The sequence below is a fragment of the Staurois parvus genome, unplaced genomic scaffold (genome assembly GCF_062004578.1).
Source record: "Staurois parvus isolate SC_StPar_1 unplaced genomic scaffold, SC_StPar_1.0 ptg000549l, whole genome shotgun sequence".
Classification (NCBI taxonomy): domain Eukaryota; kingdom Metazoa; phylum Chordata; class Amphibia; order Anura; family Ranidae; genus Staurois; species Staurois parvus.
Window position 1 is genome coordinate 6,756,654 of NW_028318345.1, and position 16,332 is coordinate 6,772,985.

Genomic DNA, 16,332 nt, shown 5'->3' on the forward strand with positions numbered 1-16,332 from the left:
AGGATATTTTTTTCTGCTGCTAGATGTTCTCAGTTTGATGGCTTGTGTCATTCAACCCACTCCCCCTAAGCCTAGGTCATCCTGGTCTGTGAATGGGCAGTGAGGAAGCAGCACAGTCATAAGCTCATCTCTCTGACATTTCTTTCTTTTCCAATTGGCATACTTCTTGTCAACACAAGAACTCATTTGCTCCCTGTACTGCTTCTTCCTCTCATACTCCAGCTCTGCAATATGGGGACAGAAAAAGGCAGGTACCAGACCAAATTCAGGTACTTACACTGCTTGCATTTAAAACACATTTAATGATTTACTAGTGATTACAGAGCTGTTATTAATTTGTGTCTTCTAAAAGCTGCCCAGAGTTCAGCTTTAACAGTGTTATAACAGAAATAAGTACAATTCCTAAACCAACTCTACAATCTCTCCTTTAAGTTTCAAGAAAAAAACATGCTGAACACTACAGTATAGTAGAGACTCTGTACAGTATGTATCTGATGTGTCATCCTATTTATGAACCTGTAGATTTCAGAAATGCAATTGTGATACCAGCTTTAGTTGGATGATGATAGTTTTGACAACGTGTTTGAATATAGACAAAGATAACTCAGAAAAGATGCTATTGAAATGAAGATTTCATATCTTAACGTTTCATAAAGGATATGCTGTAATAACTGGGTACTTCATATCATTGGTCATGTAACAATATGTACAATATATTCAGACTGTGTGAATTTCCAGCAGGTCACTCTCTTGGGTCACACTGCTAGCCCCACTCACTCCCTTTCTTGGCTGTTATGCTGCAGCGGTTTCATCTCAGCTCCCTTCTAATCTCCTTACAGCCGGTGTAATATAAACAGAGACTGACTTGGGAGTTAGCTTCTATTTTAGGTTTATAAGGTTGCTATAATTCAGCAAATAGAGTAGTCCTAGAGGAATTCAACATGGTGGAACAGTGCTCTAACAGTACTATGCACAGTTCATAGAGAAGAAAATTTGGGTGTGTGTGATGCTATCCTTAGTACTCAGGAAGGCTGTTGCTGTGGGCATTCCCATGGTCTGGGCACAGGTTTGCTTTCATAGTTCTAGTTTACAGCCCTACACTGGGTTTTCCTGTAATATGGGCAGGAATAGGCAGGGCAATATGGTAGCAGTCAGCAATCTTGTTATACAACAGTGAAACCTATTAACCATACTTCTAATGCAAAGAACAACTTAAGCTATCAGTACCTGGCAAACATGCCTTCTCAAGATCTTTCAACAAGTAATATGAGTTTTTACAATTGCTCAGAACTGACTACAGTATGTCACTTTTGATATTAAAATCCCAGATTTTATTAGCAGGTAGCAATGCAGTCTGTAACGGAAGCATCTGTGTATGACAAAACCAAGAAGGTGGTGGAGGGGGACCTTAGGTTTACTGTACTAGACATTTTCACATACACATATCTAGTACCTCTTTAATAAAGTAAAGAATGTTATATAAAGGTTTGTAACCCATGCCACTTATGACTAGAAATAATATTGCTACATTCCTGCAACTCTAAGGCTAGAAATACATACGTAGATTTTATCCGTAACAACTTGGATGGAAATCTACACTGTCGGCTACTGTATTCAGAGAGCTGCAATACTCACATCTATCTGTATACGCAAACAGTAACTGCATCTGACTTTTGTCAAGCCTGATGGTGCCAAGAGGGCCACCTACCACTCGAATTTTAGTTGATTGAGCAGAAATCTGCTGAACTTCAAATATTGCATGGCCAGCTTAAGTTGATAAAATTTATAAAACTAATTACTACCTATAGTTAGTCACACAATGTGGTACTACTGTATATATAGCTCTACATGTAAAATATCTGTGAAACTAGTATAAGTTAAAATTTTACATAAAAAGCATAAATGGTTTAAATGATCTTCATACAAATAACAGATACTTTCCCAATGACAAAAAAAACGAGATTCAGTTTAGCAACTTGTATAATCAGCAGGTATTTGCTATCCTTTCCTGCTTGTTTTGCTGATGGTGCCAGTCTGATGCCCTGGGTAAAATGATCAGTTTATAGCTGGGCAGCACTGCTTTGCTAAAGTTCTGTGTCATATTGTTGATCATCTTCATCTGTGCCTGCTTCTCCAATTTCAAATCCTAGGTTGACCTTCCCAGGTGAATAGTCATTTCTTTTTAAGTCTGTGGGTAAAAAAAAGTTTAATATTTGAGTGAAAAAGCGAGAAAAAAACACAACACGATCTCAGCCATAAATATATACTATATGGAGTGGAGGCTGTTCACCTGGCAAAGTGAATGTTCACTTCACTGGATTTTTGCTTGCACATAATTGGATGACTAAAGTGAACACGGGTTCACCTCAAACTGCAGTGAACAATTCTTTGCAAAGTAAACATGCTCAGTAAATCAAACCAATACTATCAAAAAGTAAGCAACAGTGATCAAAAGTGCAACAGATTCATTCGACTTCCTTATAAACCTTGCTCTGCTGATAATCTAAATATTTACTATATATTATCTTCTGCTAGAAACTGGGTTGTTTTACGAACATAGTAGAGAATGTTCATTACTGTGAATAAAAATAAAGCTTTGTTCACTTTGTGTACACAGTCATGTGCAGAAGAATTATGAAAAAAAAAAAAGGTGTTGTCTTGCACATAATTGGATAACTGAATTCAACAAAGCTTACATATAGATCAGCAATAATAATGGGAAAATAAATTTAGAAAATAGGAGGAAAAAGTGTAGAAAGTTATCATTTTTGGATTGTTTGTCGCCAATTGCAAAGTGGCCTTGAGAAACAATTTTTTTCCCCACAGTAGTAGCCCAACACACAAGGCTTTATCCATAAGCACACTGCAAAAAAAGCCATGCTGACCACTAATCCATGACATCCAATGAGAACTTTCTATCAACTTAACAGTTGCAATATGTGTCTGTGACAGATGCAGTTTCAGACCCCAGCCATCTTCACCAACTTGTGACAAATGGATATATGAACTAGCATTGTGCTGCCACTGATACTCTCAATGACACTCTCAGCATCAACCTGCACAAAGATTTTCCAGCTCGCAGGACCACAATCCAGAGTAAGAGTGATATTCACTGGGCTACATTAACTCCACAGTTAACTCTTTAAACTGCCACCAGATATTTATCATAAATATTAACATTTACTATAACAATTGTTCCTTTTAATAAATGTCTGTAATACACACTATCACCACAGACAGGAATATTCAGGGATTCAGCATACAGTAGTGCTCATCAAAAAGATGATTCTTTAAGTTCTGCATTAGTGCATTAGAGACAATATTACATCTTTTCAAAATATTGTTTAATAATAAAAAAGATAAAATGGTGCAAACTAAATATTTACATAAAAAGGGTAAGCCCTGGTTTTGTTGGTTCAACAAAGTCCAGTTAATGAGCATAAGATGGATTAGTGGCTGTCATAAACCTTGGCTGATATTCCTTGATTGATGGTAAAAGAGAGCTCCAGACTACTGATACAGTTTCCCTTTTCTGGTCCCTGGGGAGAGTGTTTACAGAAATGACTTGACCAATGAAAAGGTCTGAGGAGTGGCTGATGGGAAGTCACAGTCTTTATATGGACCGGTAGAGGTTTAGTGTTAACATATGGAGATGTTAAGCAAAGCCTGACATACAGCAGTGTTCCATTCCAGACCTCTTGTAATAGCATTCAATTAGATATTTACAGATTTATTAAAGAACAGGTCTCGGCTAAGTAGGTTTTATGACCCTGCTGGAAAAGTTGAGCATTCCTGAGTCATGTTCTGGCTGGGGGGGCTGTAACCTGCTATGGGGTTAAGCTGCTCTTGTGTATATCATCATAGTGTCAACATATTATTGTTGTTTGTGATATATTTTATATATATTTATATGCATAAAAATCTCAGTGTCTAGGCAAATAAAATAAAATAAAACAAAACAAAGAATATCTTCAAAGGCACTTAAATGATTCATTAATTTATGAAAAACACTCTGGGGAGAAACAAGGTGATCCTTCTCATCTCTGTTTTAAGTCACCCATATTTTACAAATGATTCCATAAAGGGAATATTTCCATACTCTATGGCAGGTATCAATAAATGGCAGACCGGGGTCTGGATGCGGACCAAGTCACTGTCCCATTCGGACCCATGCAATCTTGTCATTTAAGAGCCTTTGCTTCCCCCAGCTGTCTCATGGTCATCCTCACAGAGCTGACAGCAGGAGGCAGGACAGTCCTGGATGGAGGGTGGGAGCTGCCCAAGGTTAGCAAGCAGGTGATTGGTTGCTAGGATGAAGGGTAGTCCTAGCAATCAGTCACTGTCTGTGTAAGGTAGGACAGTGGATCGGGGGGGCACAGTTAAAGGAGCTAAAGAAATTAGTATGAAGGGGGGGCGAGGACTGAATGTGGGGGGGCTAAGGACAGTAATGTGGGGGGCTAAGGACTGTGGTGCGTTTGGGCTAAGGACATTAAAGTGGGAGGGGCTGAGGACAATAATGTGGGGGGAGGCTGAAGACAGTAACATAGGGGGTCTGGGACAGTAATGTGGGGGGATGATGTAAAAAGTGGCAGAGTACTCTTCAGTGAAGGGGGCAGGGGACAATACTGTTAGGGGTAAGGGGGGGGGGTTGATGTCAAGAAAGTGTGAGAATACTATAGTGAAAGGGGTTGAGGGGGGTGATGTAAAGGGGGAGCTAAGGACACTCATCAAGAGGGCTTTTGCTGTGAATGAGGAGGGAACTGTGATGTGCAGTGGGGATTGAGGACACTGATGAATAGGTTCTGTACATGTGCATTTGGTGCACACGTTGTGGGTAGGCCAGCACTACTTGCTAGAAACCTGAAGAAGTCCCCGACCCTTTTTTTCAAAATCGCACCGCAGCAACAGGTGGATTGGTGCACACGAAAATGCACCACAGGGGCCTACATGAGATTTGGACCTCTGCTGCATGCACATTTTACTGCCCGGACCTTGGTGAATTTTAATTCAATACCCCTGCTCTATGGGGTTGATTTACTAAAGGAAAATACACTATGCACTGCAAGTGCACTTGAAGTTCACTGCAATTGCAGCTGCTTTATATCCAAGGGGAAGCTCTGAAATGAGGCAAAGCTCTGCTGATTTCTTCCGTCCAATCATGTGCAAGCAAAAATGCTGTTTTTTTTTCCCTTGCATGTTCCCCTCAGATCTAGAGCAAGTGCTCTTCCAAGTACACTAGGAGTGCACTTGTAGTGCACAGCCTATTTGCCTTTAGTAAATCAACACCTATGAAGCTCTGAACTGGTTTTATTCTGGTTTAAAATAGCTATAATTAGAACGGCATCATCCAAGCCTCTATATACTTTCATCTTGACCACTGCGATATATTTCTTAGAATCTTTTATTACAACCCTATCAGCCTATTACAGGGAGAATATATTACCACAGTTACATACGTACTACATTAATATAATTTTTCAGAACTAAAATGTATTCATGTTACTGAATTAACTAGAACTTTGCAGTTTCAATTCTAGCGCTTTACCATCTAAAATAACATTACAACTTTATGGAGCTTATACTAGGTGTTCAGTAAGTATCGTGACTAAGTAACAGAATGAGCAAAAGTAAAGCAAACCGGTTATGGGAGAAATATAGGGGCTGCCATTGAGGACCTTGATGTGAAAATGCTAGTTGATGATATTTTGACCTAATTGTTTAACACTTTTTGTATCACTTTCCAGGAAGAAGTATGCAAATGAGTAAACTCAGAGAAGAGACAGAAATCCTTATTTGCATAAATCCCATCTGTGGGCAAAATCTGTTCCCCCACAATACTCCCACCCACCCAGCCTATTTTTACTCAGCCAAGTCCACCATCATATGACTCTCCATGGCCTCTCTTCCAGGAATGAAGACCAATGATCAACCGGTCTTCTGTTGACATCATCACACTGCCACTGGCAGGAACTGTGAGTAGCTCACAGATGGACAGTCAATGGGAAGTGTTCTTTGGAGACCGAAAGAAAGACCTTCTCACTCTGCAGTGCAGAAGAAACAAGATTCAGGACCTGGATCGTCATGTAACCATGGATTTAGGTATTTGGGACATTTATTTTTTAATCTACTGAGAGATTAACTAGAGAGGGTGGGAGGAAAAAAGTTTAGTGGGGGTGGGTCCCTTGACAACATATAGCTTTACTTGTTCCAGGTCAGTGAGTGAAAAATCATTGAAGCAATTCAATCAAAATAGCAGGCAAGCATTTTCAGAATAAGAGGTCAGCAATGGCAGCCTCCATATGTGTGATGACCTGGTTCACCTACTGGGCGAAAAGCTGCAGTTTTAGTGTCCACCAGCAGGTGTCTCCCAGCAATCAACAAGCTCCAAAAATCAGCTTCACTTAGCCACACTTGCTGGGAGGGTACTTAAACACTTGCCCTCCTGGTGATTTACCCCCCTTCCTGACCAGGCCATTTATTGTTTTATGGCACTGCGTTATTTTAACTGACAATTGAGCAGTCATGCAACGCTGCACCCAAATTAAATTAGCTTCTTTTCTTTCCCACGAATTGATCTTTCTTTTGGTGGTATTTGATCGCCTGAGTGTTTTAAATTTTTTGCACTATAAAAAAAAAAAAGACCGACAATTTTGAGGAAAAAAAAAAAACAGTATTTTTACATTTTTTTTTACTGGAACAGGATTGCGATATAAGAGGAGAGGACTGTGGTGTGAAGGATCACACAAATATGCGATTTGAACCTCGGCTGGAAAAACATTTACCTGATAGGACCTCTATGAATTTTTATTCAGTACCCCTGGTATAGACCTTCCTTAAACTTACAGATATAGTTTTGGGTTGAAAATATGACATTACCTGGACATATCTGAAATCATTACACTCTTTTGATGTCCTTTTTTGGATTTAACAGAACCATAAATTTCACAAAGTTGCTTCCTAGACTAATTATCGTAAATAGAAATCCCATTTAGTTTGTACTGAGTGTATGTATTAATTACAGAAGCAAAATGTATTCTAATGACAAAATCTGTGCTTCAGTAAATGGGCATGTTTATTTTTAGTGAATTAGGAAATTGTTGGCATTATCTGAGAGTAGACAGCATGAACAGCATGTAATGAATGCTGCCCTTGGTAGCATCACTTCTGAGGAGCATAATACAAAAGATAAAGCATTACAAAAACTAGATTTCTTAGACCCACTTCAAAAGGTCTGCAATTACAAGTATGAAAACATACAGCAAACGCCCTTGAGGTTAACAAGCATCTCTAATGAAAAGGTGGGACTGCATGACTCTGCCTCGCCAAAGATAAACTGGATATAAGATCCGCATGATCTTAGCAAAACTCCAGAGGGAAGCCGGGACTTAAAATAAGAGACAGGGATAAAGAGTTTAATAACGGAATTGTTAACACCGCGCGCGCCCTTCTGACACGGTAGGGGTCACTTTAATATAATTTTGTGTTGCATGGCTGGTTATGGCAGCACTGGTGCTAGACTTCTTCTTAAAAATGATTGACAGGCCAAGGGCAGAGAGGCAGGCGCGCAGCAGCTGTACTTAATAGACTCAGCAGCAATGAAAGACTGTCTCATCATGTGCCTCATTTAATGTAAAAGTGTCAATGCTGTTTAATCTCTTCTCTGAGCAGCTCTTAAGTAAATCCCTTCCTAAACTCCTCACAGAATATTTTTATAATCTTGAAAGCAGAATGTCAGCACTGCACTGGAAATTAAACAGAAGTTACACATTTCAACAACATAATGAGTGGAAAAAAGTGTTGATGGTAGTATAATCAAACAATTATAACACATACCAAGAAGTTTCAGCTTCCTGCAGCAGGAGTTGCAGCGGTGTTTGGAAACAAAGTTTGTAAGTGCGTCTTCTCCTAAATTGGCTGGCCCAAACACCATACCTCTTGACCTGTAGAAACAAATGTAAAGTGTCAAAAAAGTCACCAAATCCCTTATTAAGAAAAAGGGAAGTTTGTGAACCTACACTGCGGGCACTTCACATAAGCTCCGAATCTGACAGGAAAGCTGAAAATCCCAGCTATGGTTAATGGGATCGGCTGTTCAAAATGTTTAATAGATATCAACAATACTGCTTGAAAGGTATACAGCAGAAAAATACGACACTGTGTAGCCTTAAAAATACTCAAATAGGTCACATACCACACCTGAAGTAAATATAACGTACAAAACAGTCCACAATCTAATTAACCACTTGCCCTCTTGAGGATTTACCTCCCTTCCTGACCAGGCCATTTTTTACATTACGGCGCTGCATTACTTTAACTGACAATTGTGCAGTCATGCAACGCTGCACCCAAATGAAAATTTACGTCCTTTTTTGAGCTTTGTTTCGGTGGTATTTGATCACCTGTGTGTTTTTTATTTTTTGCACTATAAAAAAAAAAAGGCCGAAAATTGAGAAAAAAAATATTTTTGACTTTTTGCTATTAAACATGTCCAGTAAAAAATTTTTTAAAAAATCAAATTTCATTATAAATTTAGGCCAAAATGTAATCTGCTACATGTCTTTGATAAAAAAAAAAAAAATGACACTACGTGTAAATTAATTGGTTTACATGAAAGCTATAGCATTTGCAAATGGCGGTATAGATACTGGAATTTTGTTTTTAGTTTACCAATAATGGCAGCGATCAGCGACTTATAACTGTGGTGGGCATTCTGACACTGGGGGGGATCTGACTTGGTGTCACTGACATCCCCAGTGACACCAATACAGTGATCAGTGCTAAAAAAAAGCAATAACCCTGTACTAATGGCACTGGGCAGGAAGGGGTTAACATGAGGGGAGATCAAAGGGTTAAGTGTGTGCTGGGAGTGGTTTACTGGGGGGTGATGTGTGTAGGCTTTACTGTAATCACACTACTCTGAATGGCTGTGATGTGCACAGCCATCCAGAGCAGTGTGCCCGAGCCAACAGGGAAGACTGCTAGTAAACAAAGCAGCCCTCCTCCCCATCGGAAATCCTCAGTTATTACCGGCTGGGACCCGGTGATTGACAGCCGCCATCGCAAATGGCCGCGAGCCCCCTACCCGGAAATGCGAAATCACGTATATATATACAGTCATGGCCGAAATTGTTGGCACCCTTGATATTTTTCCTGAAAATCAAGTATTTCACACAAAAAAGGTATTGCATTAACACATGTTTTGCTATACACATGTTTATTCCCTTTGTATGTATTGGAACAAATATAAAACAGAGGCAGAAAAGCAAATATGACATAATGTCACACAAAACCCCAAAAATGGGCTGGACAAAAGTATTGGCACCCTTAACTTAATATTTGGTTGCACACCCTTTGGAAAACATAACTGAAATCAGTCGCTTCCTATAACCATCAATAAGCTTCTGACACCTCTCACCCGGAATTTTGGACCACTCTTCCTTTGCAAACAGCTCCAGGTCTCTCTTATTGGAAGGACACCTTTTCCCAACAGCAATTTTAAGATCTCTCCACAGGTGTTCAATGGGATTTAGATCTGGGCTCATTGCTGGCCACTTCAGAACTCTCCAGCGCTTCTTTGCCATCCATTTCTGAGTGCTTTTTGACGTATGTTTGGGGTCATTGTCCTGCTGGAAGACCCAGGATCTTGGACGCAAACCCAGCTTTCTGACACTGGGCCCTACAGTGCGACCCAAAATCCTTTGGTAATCCTCAGATTTCATGATGCCTTGCACACAGTCAAGGCACCCAGTGCCAGAGGCAGCAAAACAACCCCAAAACATCATTGAACCTCCACCATATTTTACCGTAGGTACTGTGTTTTGTTCTTTGTAGGCCTCATTCCGTTTTCGGTAAACAGTAGAATGATGTGCTTTACCGAAAAGCTCTATCTTGGTCTCATCTGTCCACAAGACGTTTTCCCAGAAGGCTTTTGGCTTACTCAAGTACATTTTGGCAAACTGTAGTCTTGCTTTTTTATGTCTCTGTGTCAGCAGTGGGGTCCTCCTGGGTCTCCTGCCATAGCGTTTCATTTCATTTAAATGTCGACGGATAGTTCGCGCTGACACTGATGCTCCCTGAGCCTGCAGGACAGCTTGAATGTCTTTGGAACATGTTTGGGGCTGCTTATCCACCATCCGGACTATTCTGCGTTGCAATCTTTCATCAATTTTCCTCATCCGTCCACGACCAGGGAGATTAGCTACAGTGCCATGGGTTGCAAACTTCTTGATAATGTTGCGCACTGTGGACAAAGGCAAATCTAGTTCTCTGGAGATGGACTTGTAACCTTGAGATTGTTGATATTTTGCCACAATTTTGGTTCTCAGGTCCTCAGACAGTTCTCGTCTCCTCTTTCTGTTGTCCATGCTTAGTGTGGCACAGACAGACACACAATGCAAAGGTTAAGTGAACGTCTCTCCTTTTTATCTGCTTTCAGGTGTGATTTCTATATTGCCCACACCTGTTACTTGCCCCAGGTGAGTTTACAGGAGCATCACATGCTTGTAACATTCTTATTTATCCGCAGTTGTGAAAGGGTGCCAATACTTTTGTCCAGCCCATTTTTGGAGGTTTGTGTGACATTATGTCGAATTTGCTTTCTTTCCTCCCTTTTTTTGTTTTGTCCCAATACACACAAAGGGAATAAACATGTGTATAGCAAAACATGTGTTAATGCAATACGTTTCGTGAGAAATACATGATTTCCTGGAGAAATATCAAGGGTGCCAACAATTTCGGCCATGACTGTATATATATATATATAGATATATATATATATATATATATATATGTGATTTTGCACCCCCGCCGCACTGTATCAGTATATCTGCTATAGGGCAGCAGGGATGTGGTTAATACCACATTTTTACATGTTGTTGGAAATGAGCTTAACCGCGGTTCAACTGCCTTTTGACATCATAACAGTGTTATGCCAGGTACATACTATAAGAAAATCCAGCAAACATTTTCATAGAAGGAACAATTAAACGATTTTCTGATAGCTGATTTAGACCTTCTGAACAAAAATTTGCCAAGGGACAAACTCCAAAATTTTTCCCGTACTTGAACAGAACAAACAATTTTTGTTTAATATGTACTGTTTTCGTACAAGAAAAATCAGATACGAAAGACTGCACATGATCAGAAGCTGCTTATAACCCAGATGATCCTGAAGAAAATAAACACCACTTAATAATCGTATGCATAATAGCCAATAAAAACACATTAATATCAGTAAATATTGGTGTTCAACCCACCCCCCAAAAAAATACATTTTATATATGTGTATGTATCACGATGTATGTGTGTTTGCATGTTGTTGTCAATAAAAAACACAAATACATATTAATGTATATTTAAAAAAATATACATATATTATTAAAACTATATAATGTAAAAAATAAACATCAAACTAGATGCAAATTTACAACAAAGTGCTTTATATCTGGGCAACAATTAAATGTCCTTAACACCAAATAATGAAATTGTAGTAAACAGAATGTACCATTCAACTAAAGATTTGTGTGTTCGAAGAATCCAAAATCCCGAACAAATATGACACTGAAAAGGCGTGGCTACAGGGTCACATGTACATTACATCACTTCGCTACACCATTCTTACGCCTAATGCCTTTGTCATATAAGATTTTTTGTGTAATGTGTAGCACCCTCACTCTCCACCAGCTTCGAACAATCGAGGAAAATCGGAAAATCTTATAGTGTGTACAAGGCCTTTGACTGTCATAAATCCCCCCCCCCTATTTCTACCTGGCAAGCAGAACACATAAGCAGGAGCCCCTCTTTCTGTCACTTCTGCCAACTATATGGGCATTCCTGCCTATACTCACTTTCCTTTTCACTAAAGGGGAACTTTATGCCTCAATCGTCGACTCTCTCTGTACATCATTGTCACTATGTCATTGGTTCTAGAATACCTTACCCACATCTTTTTTATAGGTATGCCTCCACAAGCGTTTCTGGATATTTTTCTTGAGATCACACAAGCCATGTTACCATTGGGAAATTTACCTTTAACTTTGAAGGGATCATATTTTCAAACACTTTTTGAGTTAGGCTCAGTCCACACTGGTGCAATTTCTGATGTGACTTGAATCACTCAAAGTCACATGACAAGAGAAATTGCATTATGTTCAACAGTACTGGTTCACATCAATGGGACGGTGAAATTTTGGAAAAGGTTCCTGTGCTATTTTGGTGCAATTTGGCTCCACAGAATATGTTAGCCACATCTGAAGTTGCTTCAAGGTTGCACTACATGATCACACTGAAAGTCACATTGGAATTGAGTAACAGTAGTGTGAACCAAGCCTAATACAACATTGTATGTGTGGGCTCTTTTAATTTTGGATTTGTAACTCCTTTAATGGCACCTTACTGAGTTTTATGCTAAAAAAGCCTTTTGTTTACTGGATTCACTTCCAAATCCTAGAAGTTTCCTGGACTTCAGAAAACCTTTCCCCAGTCTACTCTTCTGAACTTGGCCCACGCCTAGTATCACTGCACTATCTATCGCTGTTGTGTTATGCAATTACCCATCTCATTATATTTTCCAGGATTTCCAGAAATCATGTCAAATTGGCTGTCAGGTCTACAATCACCTTGATTGTCACCAATGGAAAGGAAACTATCTTTTCATCCTTGTCATTAACATTCAGTTTGTCAGTACAGTGTTTGCAGAGGAACTATACATAATGGAGTAGTTATCTCCTGCAGCAGCCACATAATACACCAACTTCTCAGAAATATGACACTCCAAAGGCCATTGTCCTGACAGCTGACATTCATTACATGCAAACAATTGTTAATCATTTCTTCAAATACATTGGTACAACAATACTACAGTGTTAATTAACACATTACTTTTAACCCTTTCATGGGTCCTGATTTCAATCTCTGCAGGTTTCTCTATCTTGCTCAGCTTCCATTTCATGAGGAAAATTGTCTGAAACTCCAGAAACAGTCTCTATCCAGCTGCTACACATCAAGACCTCTTGCAGGGGTTTTCAGCATCTATCTTCCATAGACACAACAAAATACTTCACTTTCAGCCTCCTGGCTTTCACTTGCAGCACTGCTACTCTGACCTCACAGGCTTAAGCCCATGTCTGTCTACCTGCAGATTATTCTCATCCCATTTTAAAAGGGCAATGCACACCTACAAAACCAGGATGATAGCTGCAGGCAAAACATGGTCCTTGGGTTGGAGGCTTCATCCCTCTCAAGTCTCCACAAGCCTCTGGGCTCCATGATCTAAACTGGGTCTTACCAATCCCCAAGAAAAACAACAAGCTTGTTTTCCCTCTACAAGACATATATCATGGATCATTTAACCCTGTATGGGTGAGAACCCTATGTAATTCACGTACCTTTCATGACTGTACAATAAAGATCCACCTCTGGTTAGCAATCCCTAGTATGCCAAACTGTGATCTAATTTCCTTTTTACACCATGACATAGTGCTAGCCTATCACAATTTGTACAACAGCATGAACTAAGCTTTACTCTGAATATTATGTCCATTTTGCATCTGGTTGTCATTCTTTCATTGAACATCTACTGCAGGCCTAGTAAATATCAACATTAGTAAGATTACGTTAGGGTATAGTGCTGGTTGAAGCACTATATGCAATGCTTCATCAAACGTGAAGATGTGAATGTTTGCAACAATTATTTTTCTTGTCTCTGCAGGCTGAAAATTTAGATGCTGGAGTGGCAAGTATAATTAGAACCCCAATAAATGATACATTACACATACTTCTGGTCTTTGATGCTGGCCCTGTGCTTCCCTACCAAAAAGTTTTCATGGTAAATTAACTTTCATCCGCCCCAGCAGTAACAATGAATAGCTCCTGTCTACTGCAGTCCTCTAGGAAACAAAAGTCAGATCCCCATTCTTCAATAGTCAGATCTCCCTCCAGCAACAGTTAGGTCCCTATCCTGCAACTGTCAGATCTTCATTATGCTGTAATTTAAAAGTGTCCCAATAATATCAATAAAAAATATAAAGGCTAAGGTCTTGGTATTATATGTACCTGACTAATGGAAACATACAGCCTTCTCTGTGGGTTAAAACAACCTAAACTGCACAAATTTAAACCAATTTACCAAAGAAATAGGTTCTTTTTGCTTAAAAATTAAATGATCACTTTGCAAGTTGAGCTTAGTGAATAAGGTCATGGTCTAGGAAAACAGCATTCATCCCAAATTCATCCCAAAATTATTTTCCGGATGTAAATTGAGGGGCAAAGGAAGTTTTTCATCTTTGGGTTATACTGCCCATTACAGGAGGACTAGACTCTGGTAAACAAAAAATTGTACGCCAGCCAGGATCCATCCATCTACGACACTTACAGTTGGAGGAGTCTTCCTGGGCTGACCTATAGTATTTTGTTTGCTAGTGTCAAATTATCCTTTAGGTAGCAGTATACCCAAAGATAAAAGACTTCCTGTGCCCCTCAATGGATGAGAAAGAAATTCTCAATATTTTAAAATGATTGGGCATTCAAAGTGAATTTTATTTACTAACATTCACTGCTTTAGCAGCCTCTACTGATTTAGTTAATCAACCCAATTCTTTACAGGGATCATGTAACAATTTTACAAAACACAATTAATTTTACAGCTACTTCTCATGAAGTCAATGTATGCAATGACAGGCCAAGTTGAACTTTCCAGACTAAATTTTTGGTGAATTTTTGGGAAATTTGTCCCATGCCTCACTTATTTCTTAAAGTTATACTGTATACATATTGTGGCAGAAGGATGCCCTCAACTTCTTTGATGACAAATAATAGAAATGAGCTAAGTGATATTTGCAAAACTGATTGAGAGACAAAATTACCACAGGTTAAAATGTGCTACAGAAGACAAAATGGTACGTGGCAGAGGGACAATGGGTACCTTATTTGTTGTGTTGCTATCCCAAATTGCATTTATATTGGGCAGAAATTAACACCCTAAATATCGTGTTTAGGGTTGCTATACTACTCAACCCAAAACCCTTATCTTGGGTTTTCAAGACTCACTCTGGAGTTTTTAGAGCTGCCTGAAGAGGCAATCTCAGGAGCCCTATTTCAAGTTCGTAGACCCATTTTGATTCACTAGAAATCTGATGCCCCACCCATGGTAGGTGAGTGGATTAAAAGTGTGGTAGATATGCATAAGTTTGAATGCTTTATGTACCAATACATTTGAGAAACTTTGGTTGTGATGGCTTGATGCCCCTAGCTTAAACCGGTATACTTTGTGACTGGTAGGCTGGGTATCCTTGGACGATTTCTGCATATGTTTAATTTTTCTTCTTTGTTTCTTTGTTTTTTATGTATATACACTGCTGAAAAAAAATTAAAGGAACACTTGAATCTCAATGAGGAAAAATATCATGCTGGACATCTATACTGATATGCACTGGGTAATGTGTTAGGAACATAAGGATGCCCCATGAAAATTATCAAACTGCAGAGGGCTGAATTCAAAGGCACTCCAAAAATCAAAATGAAAAAATGATGCAGAAGACTAGTCCATTTTGCTGAAATTTCATTGCAGCAACTCAAAATGGTACTCAGTAGTTTGTATGGCCCCCACAGGCTTGTATGCATGCCTGAGAACATCAGAGCATGCTCCTAATGAGACGACAGATGGTGTCCTGGGGTATTTCTTCCTGGATCTGGACCAGGGCATCACTGAGCTCCTGGACAGTCTGAGGTGCAACCTGGCGGTGTCGGATAGACTGAAACATGATATCCCGGAGGTGTTCTATTGGCTTTAGATCAGGCAAGCGTGGGGGCAAATCAATAGTATTAATTCCTTCACCCTCCAGGAACTGGCTGCATACTCTCGCCACATGAGGCCAGGTATTGTCGTGCACCAGGAGGATCCCAGGACCCACTGCACCAGCATAGGGTTTCACAATGGGTCCAAGGATTTCATCCCGATATCTAATGGCAGTCAGGGTGCCATTGTCTAGCCTGTGAAGGTCTGTGCGTCCCTGCATGGATACGCCTTCCCAGACCATCACTAACCCACCACCAAAATGATCATGCTTAATGATGTTACAGGCAGCATAACTTTCTCCACGGCTCTTCCAGACCCTTTCATGTCTGTCACATGTGCTCAGGGTGAACCTGCTCTCATCTGTGAAAAGCACAAGGTGCCAGTGGTGGACCTGCCAATTTTGGTGTTCAATGGCAAATGTCAATCGAGCTCTATGGTGCCAGGCAGTGAGCACAGGGCCCACTAGAGGATGTCGGGACCTCAGGACACCCTCATTAAGTCTGTTTCTGATTGTTTGGTCAGAGACATTCACACCAGTG

The 16,332-nt window shown here is 39.8% G+C and overlaps 1 protein-coding gene across 2 annotated transcripts in view; it reads right to left on the bottom strand.

The window, feature by feature from the left end:
- Positions 1-282: 282 nt before the first annotated feature.
- The window catches only part of TRPM6 (transient receptor potential cation channel subfamily M member 6), a 178,839-nt gene continuing 162,789 nt past the window's right edge, over positions 283-16,332 (bottom strand). For both annotated transcript variants that reach the window (XM_089691080.1, XM_089691079.1), the window contains exons 34-35: positions 7,834-7,940; positions 283-2,188 (exon numbers count right to left, since the gene is read on the bottom strand). In XM_089691080.1, the coding sequence (XP_089547206.1) occupies positions 2,085-2,188; positions 7,834-7,940 (211 nt within the window). In that variant the 3' untranslated portion in view covers positions 283-2,084. The remainder of the gene's footprint in view (positions 2,189-7,833; positions 7,941-16,332) is intronic.